The sequence below is a fragment of the Passer domesticus genome, unplaced genomic scaffold, assembly GCF_036417665.1.
Source record: "Passer domesticus isolate bPasDom1 unplaced genomic scaffold, bPasDom1.hap1 HAP1_SCAFFOLD_195, whole genome shotgun sequence".
NCBI classification, from domain to species: Eukaryota; Metazoa; Chordata; class Aves; order Passeriformes; family Passeridae; genus Passer; species Passer domesticus.
Window position 1 is genome coordinate 58,853 of NW_026989976.1, and position 11,594 is coordinate 70,446.

Below are 11,594 nucleotides of genomic sequence, written 5' to 3' on the forward strand. Positions count from 1 at the left end.
TGTTCCCCTTTTATCTGCCGGGACCCCCCCCCTTTTATCGCCCCCGGCCAAGGCCGCCCACGCGCGGTGGGGAGGGGCCAGCCGGGGGGGGGAGGGAGGGGGGCACCTCTGGGGGTGGGGAGGGGGCTGGGGGGACCCCCGGAATGTGGGGGACCCCCAAGGGGCCGGGGAGACCCCCCGGGTGTGGGGGACCCTCGGGATGTGGGGCACCCCCGAGATGTGGGGCTGGGGAGGGCTCCGAGACCCCCCGGGTTTGGGGGTCTGGTCCCCCGGTTTTGGGGGTCGGTGTGGGGGTTTTGGGGGTCGATCCCCCCCGGTTTTGTGGTCGGACCCCCCGATTTTGGGGGTCTGTGTGGGGCGGTTTTGGGGGTCGGTTTTGGGGGTCAATCCCCCTCGGTTTTGGGGGTCGGTTCCCCGGTTTTGGGGGTCGATCCCCCCTGGTTTTGGGGTTCGGGCCCCCCGGTTTTGGGGGTCAGTCCCCCCCGGTTTTGGGGGTCGGTGCGGGGCGGTTTTGGGGATCTCGTCCCCCGGTTTTGGGGGTCGGGATACCCCGGTTTTTGGGGTCGATCCCCCTCGGTTTTGGGGCTCGGTTTCCGTGGTTTTGGGGGTCCGTGTGGAGCGGTTTTGGGGGTCTCGTCCCCCGGTTTTGGGGGTCAGTCCCCCTCGGTTTTGGGGCTCGGTGTGGGGCGGGTTTGGGGGTCTCGTCCCCCGGTTTTTGGGGTCAATCCCCCCCGGTTTTGGGGCTCGGTTTCCGTGGTTTTGGGGGTCGGTGTGGGGCGGTTTTGGGGGTCGGTGTGGGGCGGGTTTGGGGGTCTCTGCCCCAGTTTTGGGGGTCGATCCCCCCCGGTTTTGGGGGTCGGTGTGGGGGGATTTTGGGGGTCGATGCCCCCCGGTTTTGGGGGTCTGTTTCCTCGGTTTTGGGGGTCCGTGTGGGGCAGTTTTGGGGGTCAATCCCCCTCGGTTTTGGGGGTCGGTGTGAGGCGGTTTTGGGGGTTGATCCCCCCGGTTTTGGGGGTCGGTGTGGAGCGGTTTTTGGGATCAGCATCCCCCTGGTTTTGGGGGTCGATCCCCCGCTGTTTTGGGGGTCGGTGTCCCCCCCCCACCCCCGGTTTTGGGGGTCGGTTCCCCCCCGGTTTTTGGGGGTCGATCCCCCCCGGTTTTGGGGGTCGGTGTCCCCCCCCCCACCCCCGGTTTTGGGGGTCGGTTCCCCCCCCCCCGGTTTTGGGGGTCAGTCCCCCCCGGTTTTGGGGTCTCCCCCCCGCTGTTTTGGGGTTCCCCCTCCCTCCCGCGCCCGGCGCTGACGTCGGAGCTAAAAATAACCCGGGGGGGGCAGCGGGGTCAGGGCCCGGCGGGGGCGGCCCTGAGGGGGGACACGGGGGGGACACCGAGGGGACATGGGGGGAGGACACGGGGGGGACACCGAGGGGACATGGGGGGGGACAACGGGGGGGGACACGGGGGGACACGGGGAGGGGGAGCCCCATGGAGCGGGGGAGGCCTGAGGGGGTCCCGGGGGTCCCGTGGGTCGGGGGTCCCGGGATCTCGCGGTTTTTGGGGGTCCCGCGGGTCGGGGGTCCCAGGACTGGTGGTCCCGGGATCGGGGGGATCCGCGGTTTGGGGGATCCCGGGGATGTCTCGGTTTTCGGGGGTCCCGGGGGTCGGGGGTCCCACGATTTGGGGTTCCCGGGGGTCTCGTGGTTCGGGGTCCCGGGGATCGGGGGGTCCCGCCCGTTTTGGAGTCTTGTGGGTCGGGGGTCTCGCGGTTTGGGGTTCCCGGGGGTCCCGGGGGTCGGGGGTCCCGGGGGTTGGGGGATCCCGGGAATCTCGCGGTTTGGGGGGTCCCGTGGGTCGGGGGTCCCCGGGCTGGGGGGTCCCGGGGGTCTCGTGGTTCGGGGGTCCCACGGGTTGGGAGATCCCGTGGTTCGGGGGTCCCACCCTTTTGGGGGTCCCCTGGGGGGGGGATCCCGGGAATCTCGCGGTTTGGGGGTCCCGGTGGTCGGGGGTCCCGGGGGTCCCGCGGGTCGGGGGTCCCGGCGTTCTCGCTGTTTTGGGGGTTCCGGAGGTCCCGTGGGTCGGGGGTCCCGCGTGTTGAGGGATCCCGGGGATGTCTTGGTTTTCGGGGGTCCCGTGGGTCGGGGGTCCCGGGGATCTCGCGGTTTTGGGGGTCCCGGTGGTCGGGGGGTCCCGCGGTTCGGGGGTCCCGGTGGTCCCGCAGGGTGGGGGGGGGGGGGGGGGTCGCGGTGTTCCCGGGGGGGTCCCGGAGGTCCTGGGGGTGGTCCCGGTGGTCCCATGGGGGTCCCGGGGGGGGGGTCCCGGGTGAGTCCCCCGTGTTCCCGGGGAGGGTCGCGGGCGGGGGTCGCGGTGGTCCCGGTGGTTCTGGGGGCGTCCCGGGGGTCCCGGTGGTCCCGGGGGTGTCCCGAGGGGGGTCCCTTGGGGAGTGTCCCGCTGGTTCCGGGGGCGTGACGGGGGTCGCGGTGGTCCCGGGGGGTCCCGGTGGTCCCGGGGGTCCCAGTGGTGCGGGGGGTTTCCCTGGGGGGTTCCCGTGGGGGTCCCGGTGGTCCCGCGGGTGTTCCCGGGGGTTTCCCGGGGGGGGGGGGTCCCGGTGGTCCCGGTGGGGGGTCCTGGGGTTCCCGGTGTTCCCGTGGGGGTCCCGGTGGTCCCGTGGGGGGGTCCCGGGGTGGTCCCGGTGTTCCCGTGGGGGTCCCGGTGGTCCCGGGGAGCGGGGGGTGTCCCGTGGGTGTCCCGGGAGTCCCGGGGGGGGTCCCGTGGGGGGGGTCCCGGTGTTCCCGTGGGGGTCCCAGTGGTCTCGGGGTGGTCCCGAGGGAGTCCCGGGGGTCCCGGTGGTCCCGGGGTGGTCCCGTGGGGGGGTTTCCCTAGGGGGTGGTCCCGTGGGGGGGTGTCCCGTGGGAGGGTCCCGGGGGTGGTCCCGGTGGTTCCGGGGGTCCCGTGGAGGGGTCGCGGGGGTGTCCTAGTGGTACCGGGGGGGTTCCGTGGGGGTCCCGAGGGTGTTTCCGGGGTGTCCCGTGGGGGGGTTCCCGTGGGGGGTCCCGGTGATCCCGGGGGGTCCCGTGGAGTTCCCGGGGGTCCTGGGGGAAGGGGGTCCCATGGGGATCCCGGGGGGGTCCCGTGGGGGGGTCTCGGTGTTCTCGTGGGGGTCCCGGTGGTCCCGGGGTGGGTCCCGGGGGTTTCCCTGGGGGCTGGTCCCGGTGGTCCCGTGGGGGGTGTCCCGTGGGGGTCCCGGTGTTCCCGGGGGTCCCGTGGGGGTGTCCCGGGTGTCCCATGGGGGGGTGGTCCCGGGGGTGGTCCCGGGGGTCGCGGTGTTCCCGTGGGGGGGTCCCGGGGGTTTCCCTGGGGGGTGGTCCCGGGGGTCGCGGGGGGTCGCGGGGGCGGCGCAGGGAGGCGGAGCCGGGGCGGTCCCGTGGGGGGTGTCCCGTGGGGGGGGTCCCGGGGGTCCAGGGGGGGGTGGTCCCGGTGTTCCCGTGGGGGTCCCGGGGGTCCCGGAGGTCCCGGTGGTCCCAGGGTGGTCCCGGGGGTCCCGGGGGTCCCGGTGGTCCCAGGGTGGTCCCGGGGGTGGTCCCGGGGGTCGCGGGGGGTCCCAGGGTGGTCCCGGGGGGTCGCGGGGGGTCGCGGGGCGGCGCAGGGAGGCGGAGCCGGGGCGGTCCCATAGGGGGGGGGTCCCGGGGGTCCCGGGGGTCCCATGGGGGGGTGTTCCCGGTGTTCCCGGGGGTCGCGGGGGTCGCGGGGCGGCGCAGGGAGGCGGAGCCGGGGCGGGCCCGTGGGGGGGGTCCCGGTGGTCCCAGGGGTGTTCCCGGGGGTGTTCCCGGGGGTCCCGGGGGTCCCGGTGGTCCCAGGGTGGTCCCGGGGGTCCCGGGGGTCCCGGTGGTCCCAGGGTGGTCCCGTGGGGGGGGGTCCCGGTGGTCCCGGGGGTGGTCCCGGGGGTCCCGGGGGTCCCATGGGGGGGTGGTCCCGGGGGTGGTCCCGGGGGTGGTCCCGGGGGTGTTCCCGGGGGTCGCGGGGTCGCGGGGGCGGCGCAGGGAGGCGGAGCCGGGGCGGGTTCGTCCCTTTATTGGCCGCGGGGCCGGGGGGGCCGCGGGGGCCGCTTGTGCTTGTCCTGAAATCCCTCGGATTGGCCCCAAACCCCGGGGGCGGGGCCAGGTGAGCCCCGAGGGGGCGGGGCCAGCTGGGCCCGGGGGGCGGGGCCAGGCCCAGGTGAGCCCCAAGGGGGCGGGGCCAGGCCCAGGTGAGCCCCAAGGGGGCGGGGCCAGGCCCAGGTGAGCCCCAAGGGGGCGGGGCCTGATCCAGGTGTGCCCCACGGGGCGGGGTCACGCCCAGGTGAGCCCCAAGGGGGCGGGGCCTGGCCCAGGTGCACGCCCCGCCCACAAGCCCAGAAGGGGCGGAGCTCCCGGGCCTGCAGTACCTGAATGGGGGGGAGCCCGGCCCAGGGTGAGCGGGGGACACACCTGGGGACACACCTGGGGACACACCTGGGGACATGGGGACACACCTGGGGACACACCTGGGGACACACCTGGGGACACCTGGGGACACACCTGGGCACACCTGGGGACACCTGGGGACACCTGGGCACACCTGAGACACACCTGGGGACAGCTGGAGACACACCTGAGACACACCTGGGGGCTGAGGGGGGTGGGGGCAGCCTCTGTGGCAGCTGGGGCACCTGCGGGGACGCACCTGTGCTCAGGTGTGTGCGGGTGTGTCAGGTGTGTGCAGGTGTGCATTGCACAGGTGAGTCAGGTGTGTACAGGTGTGTGAGGCGTGTGCAGGTGTGTGCAGCGAGTACAGGCGTGTGCAGACGTGTACAGGTGCGTTCAGGTGTGTCAGGTGACTCAGGTGCGTGCAGGTGTGTGCAGGTATATAGGGTGTACAGGTGCGTGCAGGCGTGCAGGTGTGTACAGCTGTGTGCATTGCACAGGTGTGCATTGCACAGGTGTGTGCAGGTATGTAGGATGTACAGCTGCATGCAGGTGAGTCGGGTGTGCACAGGTGTGTCAGGTGTGTGCAGGTGTGCATTGCACAGGTGTGTGCAGCGAGTACAGGTGTGCATTGCACAGGTGTGTCAGGTGTGTGCAGGTGTGCATTGCACAGGTGCGCCGGTGCGTGCAGTACAGGTGTAATGTGTGTCAGTGCCCAGGTGTGCCCAGGTGTGCACCGCACAGGTGAGCCCTGCCCAGGTGCCCAGGTGAGCGCAGCATGTGACGTTCATGGCGTGCTCACAGCATGTACAGGTGTGTGCAGGTGTGTTCAGGTGTGTGCAGGTGTGTTCAGGTGTGTTCAGCTGTGTTCAGGTGTGTTCAGGTGTGTGCAGGTGTGTACAGGTGTGTGCAGGTGTGTTCAGGTGTGTTCAGGTGTGCACAGGTGTGTACAGGTGTGTGCAGGTGTGTGCAGGTGTGTTCAGGTGTGTTCAGGTGTGCACAGGTGTGTACAGGTGTGTGCAGGTGTGTGCAGGTGTGTTCAGGTGTGTGCAGGTGTGTTCAGGTGTGTTCAGCTGTGTTCAGGTGTGTTCAGGTGTGTTCAGGTGTGCACAGGTGTGTACAGGTGTGTGCAGGTGTGTACAGGTGTGTTCAGGTGTGTTCAGGCGTGTTCAGGTGTGTGCAGGTGTGTGCAGGTGTGTACAGGTGTGTTCAGGTGTGCACAGGTGTGTGCAGGTGTGTTCAGGCGTGTTCAGGTGTGTTCAGGTGTGTGCAGGTGTGTTCAGGTGTGTGCAGGTGTGTGCAGGTGTGTTCAGGCGTGTTCAGGTGTGTGCAGGTGTGTGCAGGTGTGTACAGGTGTGCACAGGTGTGTGCAGGTGTGTTCAGGTGTGTGCAGGTGTGTGCAGGTGTGTGCAGGTGTGTTCAGGCGTGTTCAGGTGTGTTCAGGTGTGTGCAGGTGTGTTCAGGTGTGTTCAGCTGTGTTCAGGTGTGTGCAGGTGTGTGCAGGTGTGTGCAGGTGTGTTCAGCTGTGTTCAGGCGTGTTCAGGTGTGCACAGGTGTGTACAGGTGTGTGCAGGTGTGTGCAGGTGTGTACAGGTGTGTGCAGGTGTGCACAGGTGTGCACAGGTGTGTACAGGTGTGTGCAGGTGTGTGCAGGTGTGTACAGGTGTGTGCAGGTGTGCACAGGTGTGTACAGGTGTGCACAGGTGTGTTCAGGTGTGCACAGGTGTGTACAGGTGTGTGCAGGTGTGTGCAGGTGTGTTCAGGTGTGTGCAGGTGTGTGCAGGTGTGTTCAGGTGTGTTCAGGTGTGCACAGGTGTGTACAGGTGTGTGCAGGTGTGTGCAGGTGTGTACAGGTGTGTGCAGGTGTGTGCAGGTGTGTTCAGGTGCGTACAGTTGTGTGCAGGTGTGTTCAGGTGTGTGCAGGTGTGTTCAGCTGTGTTCAGGTGTGTTCAGGTGTGCACAGGTGTGTACAGGTGTGTGCAGGTGTGTGCAGGTGTGTTCAGGTGTGTGCAGGTGTGTTCAGCTGTGTTCAGGTGTGTTCAGGTGTGCACAGGTGTGTACAGGTGTGTGCAGGTGTGTGCAGGTGTGTACAGGTGTGTGCAGGTGTGTACAGGTGTGTTCAGGTGCGTACAGTTGTGTGCAGGTGTGTTCAGGTGTGTGCAGGTGTGTTCAGGTGTGTTCAGCTGTGTTCAGGTGTGTGCAGGTGTGTGCAGGTGTGTGCAGGTGTGTTCAGCTGTGTTCAGGCGTGTTCAGGTGTGCACAGGTGTGTACAGGTGTGTGCAGGTGTGTGCAGGTGTGTACAGGTGTGTGCAGGTGTGCACAGGTGTGCACAGGTGTGTACAGGTGTGTGCAGGTGTGTGCAGGTGTGTACAGGTGTGTGCAGGTGTGCACAGGTGTGTACAGGTGTGCACAGGTGTGTTCAGGTGTGCACAGGTGTGTACAGGTGTGTGCAGGTGTGTGCAGGTGTGTTCAGGTGTGTGCAGGTGTGTGCAGGTGTGTTCAGGTGTGTTCAGGTGTGCACAGGTGTGTACAGGTGTGTGCAGGTGTGTGCAGGTGTGTACAGGTGTGTGCAGGTGTGTGCAGGTGTGTTCAGGTGCGTACAGTTGTGTGCAGGTGTGTTCAGGTGTGTGCAGGTGTGTTCAGCTGTGTTCAGGTGTGTTCAGGTGTGCACAGGTGTGTACAGGTGTGTGCAGGTGTGTGCAGGTGTGTTCAGGTGTGTGCAGGTGTGTTCAGCTGTGTTCAGGTGTGTTCAGGTGTGCACAGGTGTGTACAGGTGTGTGCAGGTGTGTGCAGGTGTGTACAGGTGTGTGCAGGTGTGTACAGGTGTGTTCAGGTGCGTACAGTTGTGTGCAGGTGTGTTCAGGTGTGTGCAGGTGTGTTCAGGTGTGTGCAGTGTGTACAGGTGTGTTCAGGTGTGCACAGGTGTGTACAGGTGTGTACAGGTGTGTGCAGGTGATCAGAGCTTACAGTACATGCTTTGTGCAGGTGTGTACAGGTGTGTGCAGTGCACACCTGTACCTGTGTGTGCACAGGTGTGCACAGGTGTGCACAGGTAAACACAGGCGCACACCGGCACACACAGGTGCGTACAAGGGCGTGCAGTGTGCTCAGGTGTGTGCAAGGTGCTACAGGTGTGTGCAGGTGTGTGCAGGTGTGTGCGGTGAGTACAGGTGTGAGCAGGTGTGTGCAGGTGTGTGCAGGTGTGTGCGGTGAGTACAGGTGTGTACAGGTGTGTACAAGTGTGGACAGGTGTGCACAGGTGTGTACAGGTGTGTGAAGGTGTGTGCAGCGAGTACAGGTGTGTGCAGGTGTGCCCAGGTGTGTGCAGGTGAGCTGAGCTTACAGTAAGTGTTGTGTACAGGCGTGTGCAGGTGTGCACAGGTGTTTACAGGTGTGGACAGATGTGTGCAGGTGTGTGCAGGTGTGTGCAGGTGTGTGCAGGTGGTCGAGGTGTGTGCAGCGAGTACAGGTGTGCACAGGTGTGTGAATGTTGTGTGCAGCTGTGCGCAGGTGTGTGCAGGTGCTCACAGGTGCTCACAGGTGCACACAGGTGTGCGCAGGGTGTGTGCAGCGAGTACAGGTGTGCACAGGTGTGTACAGGTGTGTTCAGGTGTGTACAGGTGTGTGCAGGTGTGTGCAGGTGCTCACAGGTGTGTGTAACTGTGTCCAGGTGTGCACAGGTGTGTGCAGGTGTGCACAGGTGCTCACAGGTGTGTACATGTGTGTGTGTAAGCATGCACAGGTGTGTCCAGGTGTGTGCAGGTGTGTGCAGGTGTGCACAGGTGTGTACAGCTGTGTGTGCAGGTGTGCACAGGTGTGTGCAGGTGTGTGCAGGTGTGCATGCAGGTGCTCACAGGTGCACACAGGTGTGTGTAACTGTGTCCAGGTGTGCACAGGTGTGCACAGGTGTGCGCAGGTGTGTGCAGGTGTGTGCAGCAAGTACAGGTGTGCACAGGTGTGTTCAGGTGTGTACAGGTGTGTGCAGGTGTGTTCAGGTGTGTACAGGTGTGTACAGGTGTGTGTTCAGGTGCTCACAGGTGCTCACAGGTGTGTGTAACTGTGTACAGGTGCACACAGGTGCACACAGGTGTGCGCAGGTGTGTGCAGGTGCTCACAGGTGTGTGCAGGTGCTCACAGGTACCATCCCCTCCCCCCCACGCCCCCTCCTCCCACCCCCCTGCGGTCCCTCTGCGTCCTGGGCGAGTCCTGTGACGGGGGCGTGTCCTGGGCGTGTCCTGGGCGTGTCCTGGGCGTGTCCAGGTGACCTGGGCGTGTCCCGGGCGTGTCCAGTTGTGTCCTGGGCGTCGCCAGGTGTGTCCAGGTGTGTCCAGAGCGTGTCCAGGTGTGTCCTGGGTGTCTCCCGGGCGTGTCCTGGTGACCTGGGCGTGTCAAGATGTCCTGGGCGTGTCCTGGACATGTTCAGGCGTGTTCAGGTGTGTCCAGGTGTGTCCAGGTGTCTCCTGGGCGTGTCCTGGGCGTGACCAGGTGTGTCCTGGGCATCTCCAGGTGACCTGGGCACGTCCAGGTGTGCCCAGGTGCATCCAGGTGTCTCCTGGGCGTGTCCTGGTGACCTGGGTGTGTCCTGGGCGTGTCCTGGGCGTGTCCTGGTGACCTGGGTGTGTCCTGGGCGTTGTCCTGGGCGTGTCCAGGTGTGTCCAGGCGTGTCCCGAGTGTGTCCGGGTGCCGTGGGCGTGTCCTGGGCGTGTCCAGGCGTGTCCAGGCGTGTCCTGGGCGTGTCCTGGGCGTGTCCTGGGCGTGTCCTGGGCATCTCCAGGTGTGTCCTGGGCGTGTCCTGGGTGTATCCAGGTGTGTCCTGGGCATCTCCAGGTGTGTCCAGGTGTGTCTTGGGAGTGTCCAGGTGTACAGGGCATGTCCTGGGCGTGTCCTGGTGACCTGGGCGTGTCCTGGGCGTGTCCAGGTGTGTCCTGGGCATCTCCAGGTGTGTCCTGGGCGTGTCCTGGTGACCTGGGCATGTCCAGGTGTGTCCTGGGTGTTTCCAGGTGACCTGGGCGTGTCCAGGTGTGTCCTGGGCGTGTCCAGGGGCGTGTCCAGAGTGTGTCCCGGGCATGACCTGGGCGTGTCCAGGTGATGTGGGCGTGTCCAGGTGTGTCTAGGTGTGCCCAGGTGTGCCCAGGTGTGTCCTGGGTGTGTCCTGGGGGTGTCCTGGGTATGACCTGGGCGTGTCCTGGGCGTGTCCAGGTGCATCCAGGTGTGTCCAGGTGTGTCCTGGGCATGTCCAGGTGTGTCCAGGTGTGTCCAGGCGTGTCCTGGGCGTGTCCTGGGCGTGTCCAGGTGTGTCCCGGGTGTGTCCAGGTGCCATGGGCGTGTCCTGGGTGTATCCAGGTGTGTCCTGGGCGTGTCCTGGGCATCTCCAGGTGTCCCCAGGGTGTGGCCCAGGTGTGTCCAGGTGTGTCCTGGGCGTGTCCAGGTGTGCCCAGTTCTGTCCAGGTGCATCCAGGTGTGTCCCGGGTGTGCCCAGGTGTGTCCAGGTGTGTCCCGGGCGTGCCCAGGTGTGCCCAGGTGTGTCCAGGTGTGTCCCGGGCGTGCCCAGGTGTGTCCAGGTGTGTCCCGGGCGTGCCCAGGAGCCGTGGGCGTGTCCCGGGCGGGGAGGGGGCGGGGTCTCCTGGCGCTCCTCTGACGTCATCCCTGATTCGCTCGGGGGGGGCTGGCTCGGGGGTCCCTGATTGCTCGAGCCCATGCGGTCGCTAATTAATCGGTAATTAACGGTCGGTAATTATTGCTCTAGGGCGGGCGGGGCCCGCGGTTCTACAGTTTGGCAACGCAAAAAACCCAAAAACCCGGAAATAAACCCAAAAAAATAAAATAAATAAAAATATCCCGAAAAAGTCCCAAAAAAACCCCAAAAAAAGCTTCAAAAATTGGCATAGATGGAGGGGGGGAGGGGCGGCATGCAGAGACCCCCCCGGGGGGGGAGGGGCGGCGGGGGGGAGGGGCGCTGAGCCCCCCTCCCCCCCCTCCCTTCAGGCTTTGGCATCGCGGGGGGGGGGGGGGAGGGGGGGGGAGGGGCGGGGATCCCGGGGGGGAGGGGTTAATTGGGGGGGAGGGGTTAATTAGGGGAGGGGTTAATTAGGGGAGGGGGAGGGGTTTGTGCTCTCGGCAAGGGCGCCCCCAGAGTGGGGGGAGGGGGGGGCGGCCCCTCGTGGTGGGGGAGGGGAGGGGGGGAAATTTGGGGGGGGGGGGGTCGCTCCCTCCCGTCCCCCCCCCCCCCAAAAAAAAAACCACCCCGGGATTTTGGGGGGGGAGGGGCACCCGGGGGGCGGGGCCATGCACGGATTTGGGGGGTGGGGGAGGGGAGGGTGAAAACCCCCCCCCCAAATTGGGCGGGGTGGGGGAGGGGCGGCACCCGGGGGGTTCCCCTGCCATGGTGGGGGAGGGGCCATGCGGGGGGGGGGGGTGGGGGAGGGGCGGGTTTTGGGGTCCCCCCCGGGAGCTGTGCCGTGCGGGGGGGGAGGGGCTTATTGCGGGGGGGGGGCGCGCCCCAAAGCGGGGGGAGGGGCGCGCCCGGTTTTGGGGTACGGCACGGGGGGGGGGGGAGGGGAGGGGGGTGCCCTTGGTGGGGGGGGTGGGGGAGGGGCACCCATGCAGCGCGGGGGGGAGGGGCCGGCACCCCCAGGCGGGGTGTGGGGGAGGGGCTCACCTGATTTGGGGGTACGGGGTACCCATGCAAAGGGGGGGGAGGGGCGCGCCCCCATTTCGGGGGGGGGGGGCTCCCCTGAGCGGGGGGAGGGGGCGCGCCCCCGGATTTTGGGGTGCGGGGGATGGGGGGGGGGACCCCAGGGCTGGGCTATGGCACGGGGGGGGGCCCATGCAAAGGGGGACCCCCGAATTTGGGGGTTCCCCCAGATTTTGGGGGGTCCCCCCGGTTTTGGGGTTCCCCCCGAGTTTGGGGGTTCCCCGATTTTGGGGGTCCCCCCGAATTTGGGGTCCTCCCGATTTTGGGGGTCCCCCGAATTTGGGGGGCTCCCCCCGAGTTTTGGGGTCCCCCGAGTTTGGGGTCCCCCCGATTTTCGGGGTTCCCCGATTTTTGGGGTTCCCGATTTTGGGGGGGCTCCCCAGCAGGACCGTGGGGGGAGGGGTCCATGCAAATTTTGGGGGGGGGGGGGTCACCCCGATTTTGGGGGGCGGGGCTATGGCACA

The 11,594-nt window shown here is 67.0% G+C and overlaps 1 protein-coding gene and 2 long non-coding RNA genes across 5 annotated transcripts; 2 read left to right on the forward strand and 1 right to left on the reverse strand.

The window, feature by feature from the left end:
- Positions 1–1,338: 1,338 nt before the first annotated feature.
- Positions 1,339–3,954, reverse strand: LOC135292083 (basic proline-rich protein-like). Its single transcript, XM_064406322.1, has one exon. It carries the CDS (start codon positions 3,952–3,954, stop codon positions 1,339–1,341), a length of 2,616 nt encoding a protein of 871 aa, XP_064262392.1.
- Positions 3,955–5,615: 1,661 nt separating this feature from the next.
- Positions 5,616–9,169, forward strand: LOC135292080 (uncharacterized). Of its 3 annotated transcripts, XR_010354625.1 has the most exons (4): positions 5,616–5,649; positions 7,379–7,626; positions 7,666–9,043; positions 9,086–9,169. It is a non-coding gene; the product is annotated as an uncharacterized LOC135292080 (long non-coding RNA). The 3 variants fall into 3 exon arrangements; XR_010354624.1 differs by lacking the exon at positions 5,616–5,649 and having other exon boundaries at positions 7,338–7,626; XR_010354626.1 differs by lacking the exon at positions 5,616–5,649 and having other exon boundaries at positions 7,338–7,626; positions 7,666–8,696; positions 9,086–9,100.
- A 751-nt stretch (positions 9,170–9,920) lies between these two features.
- LOC135292081 (uncharacterized) lies at positions 9,921–10,260 on the forward strand. Its single transcript, XR_010354627.1, has 2 exons — positions 9,921–9,956; positions 9,988–10,260. It is a non-coding gene; the product is annotated as an uncharacterized LOC135292081 (long non-coding RNA).
- The last annotated feature ends 1,334 nt before the right edge of the window (positions 10,261–11,594 follow it).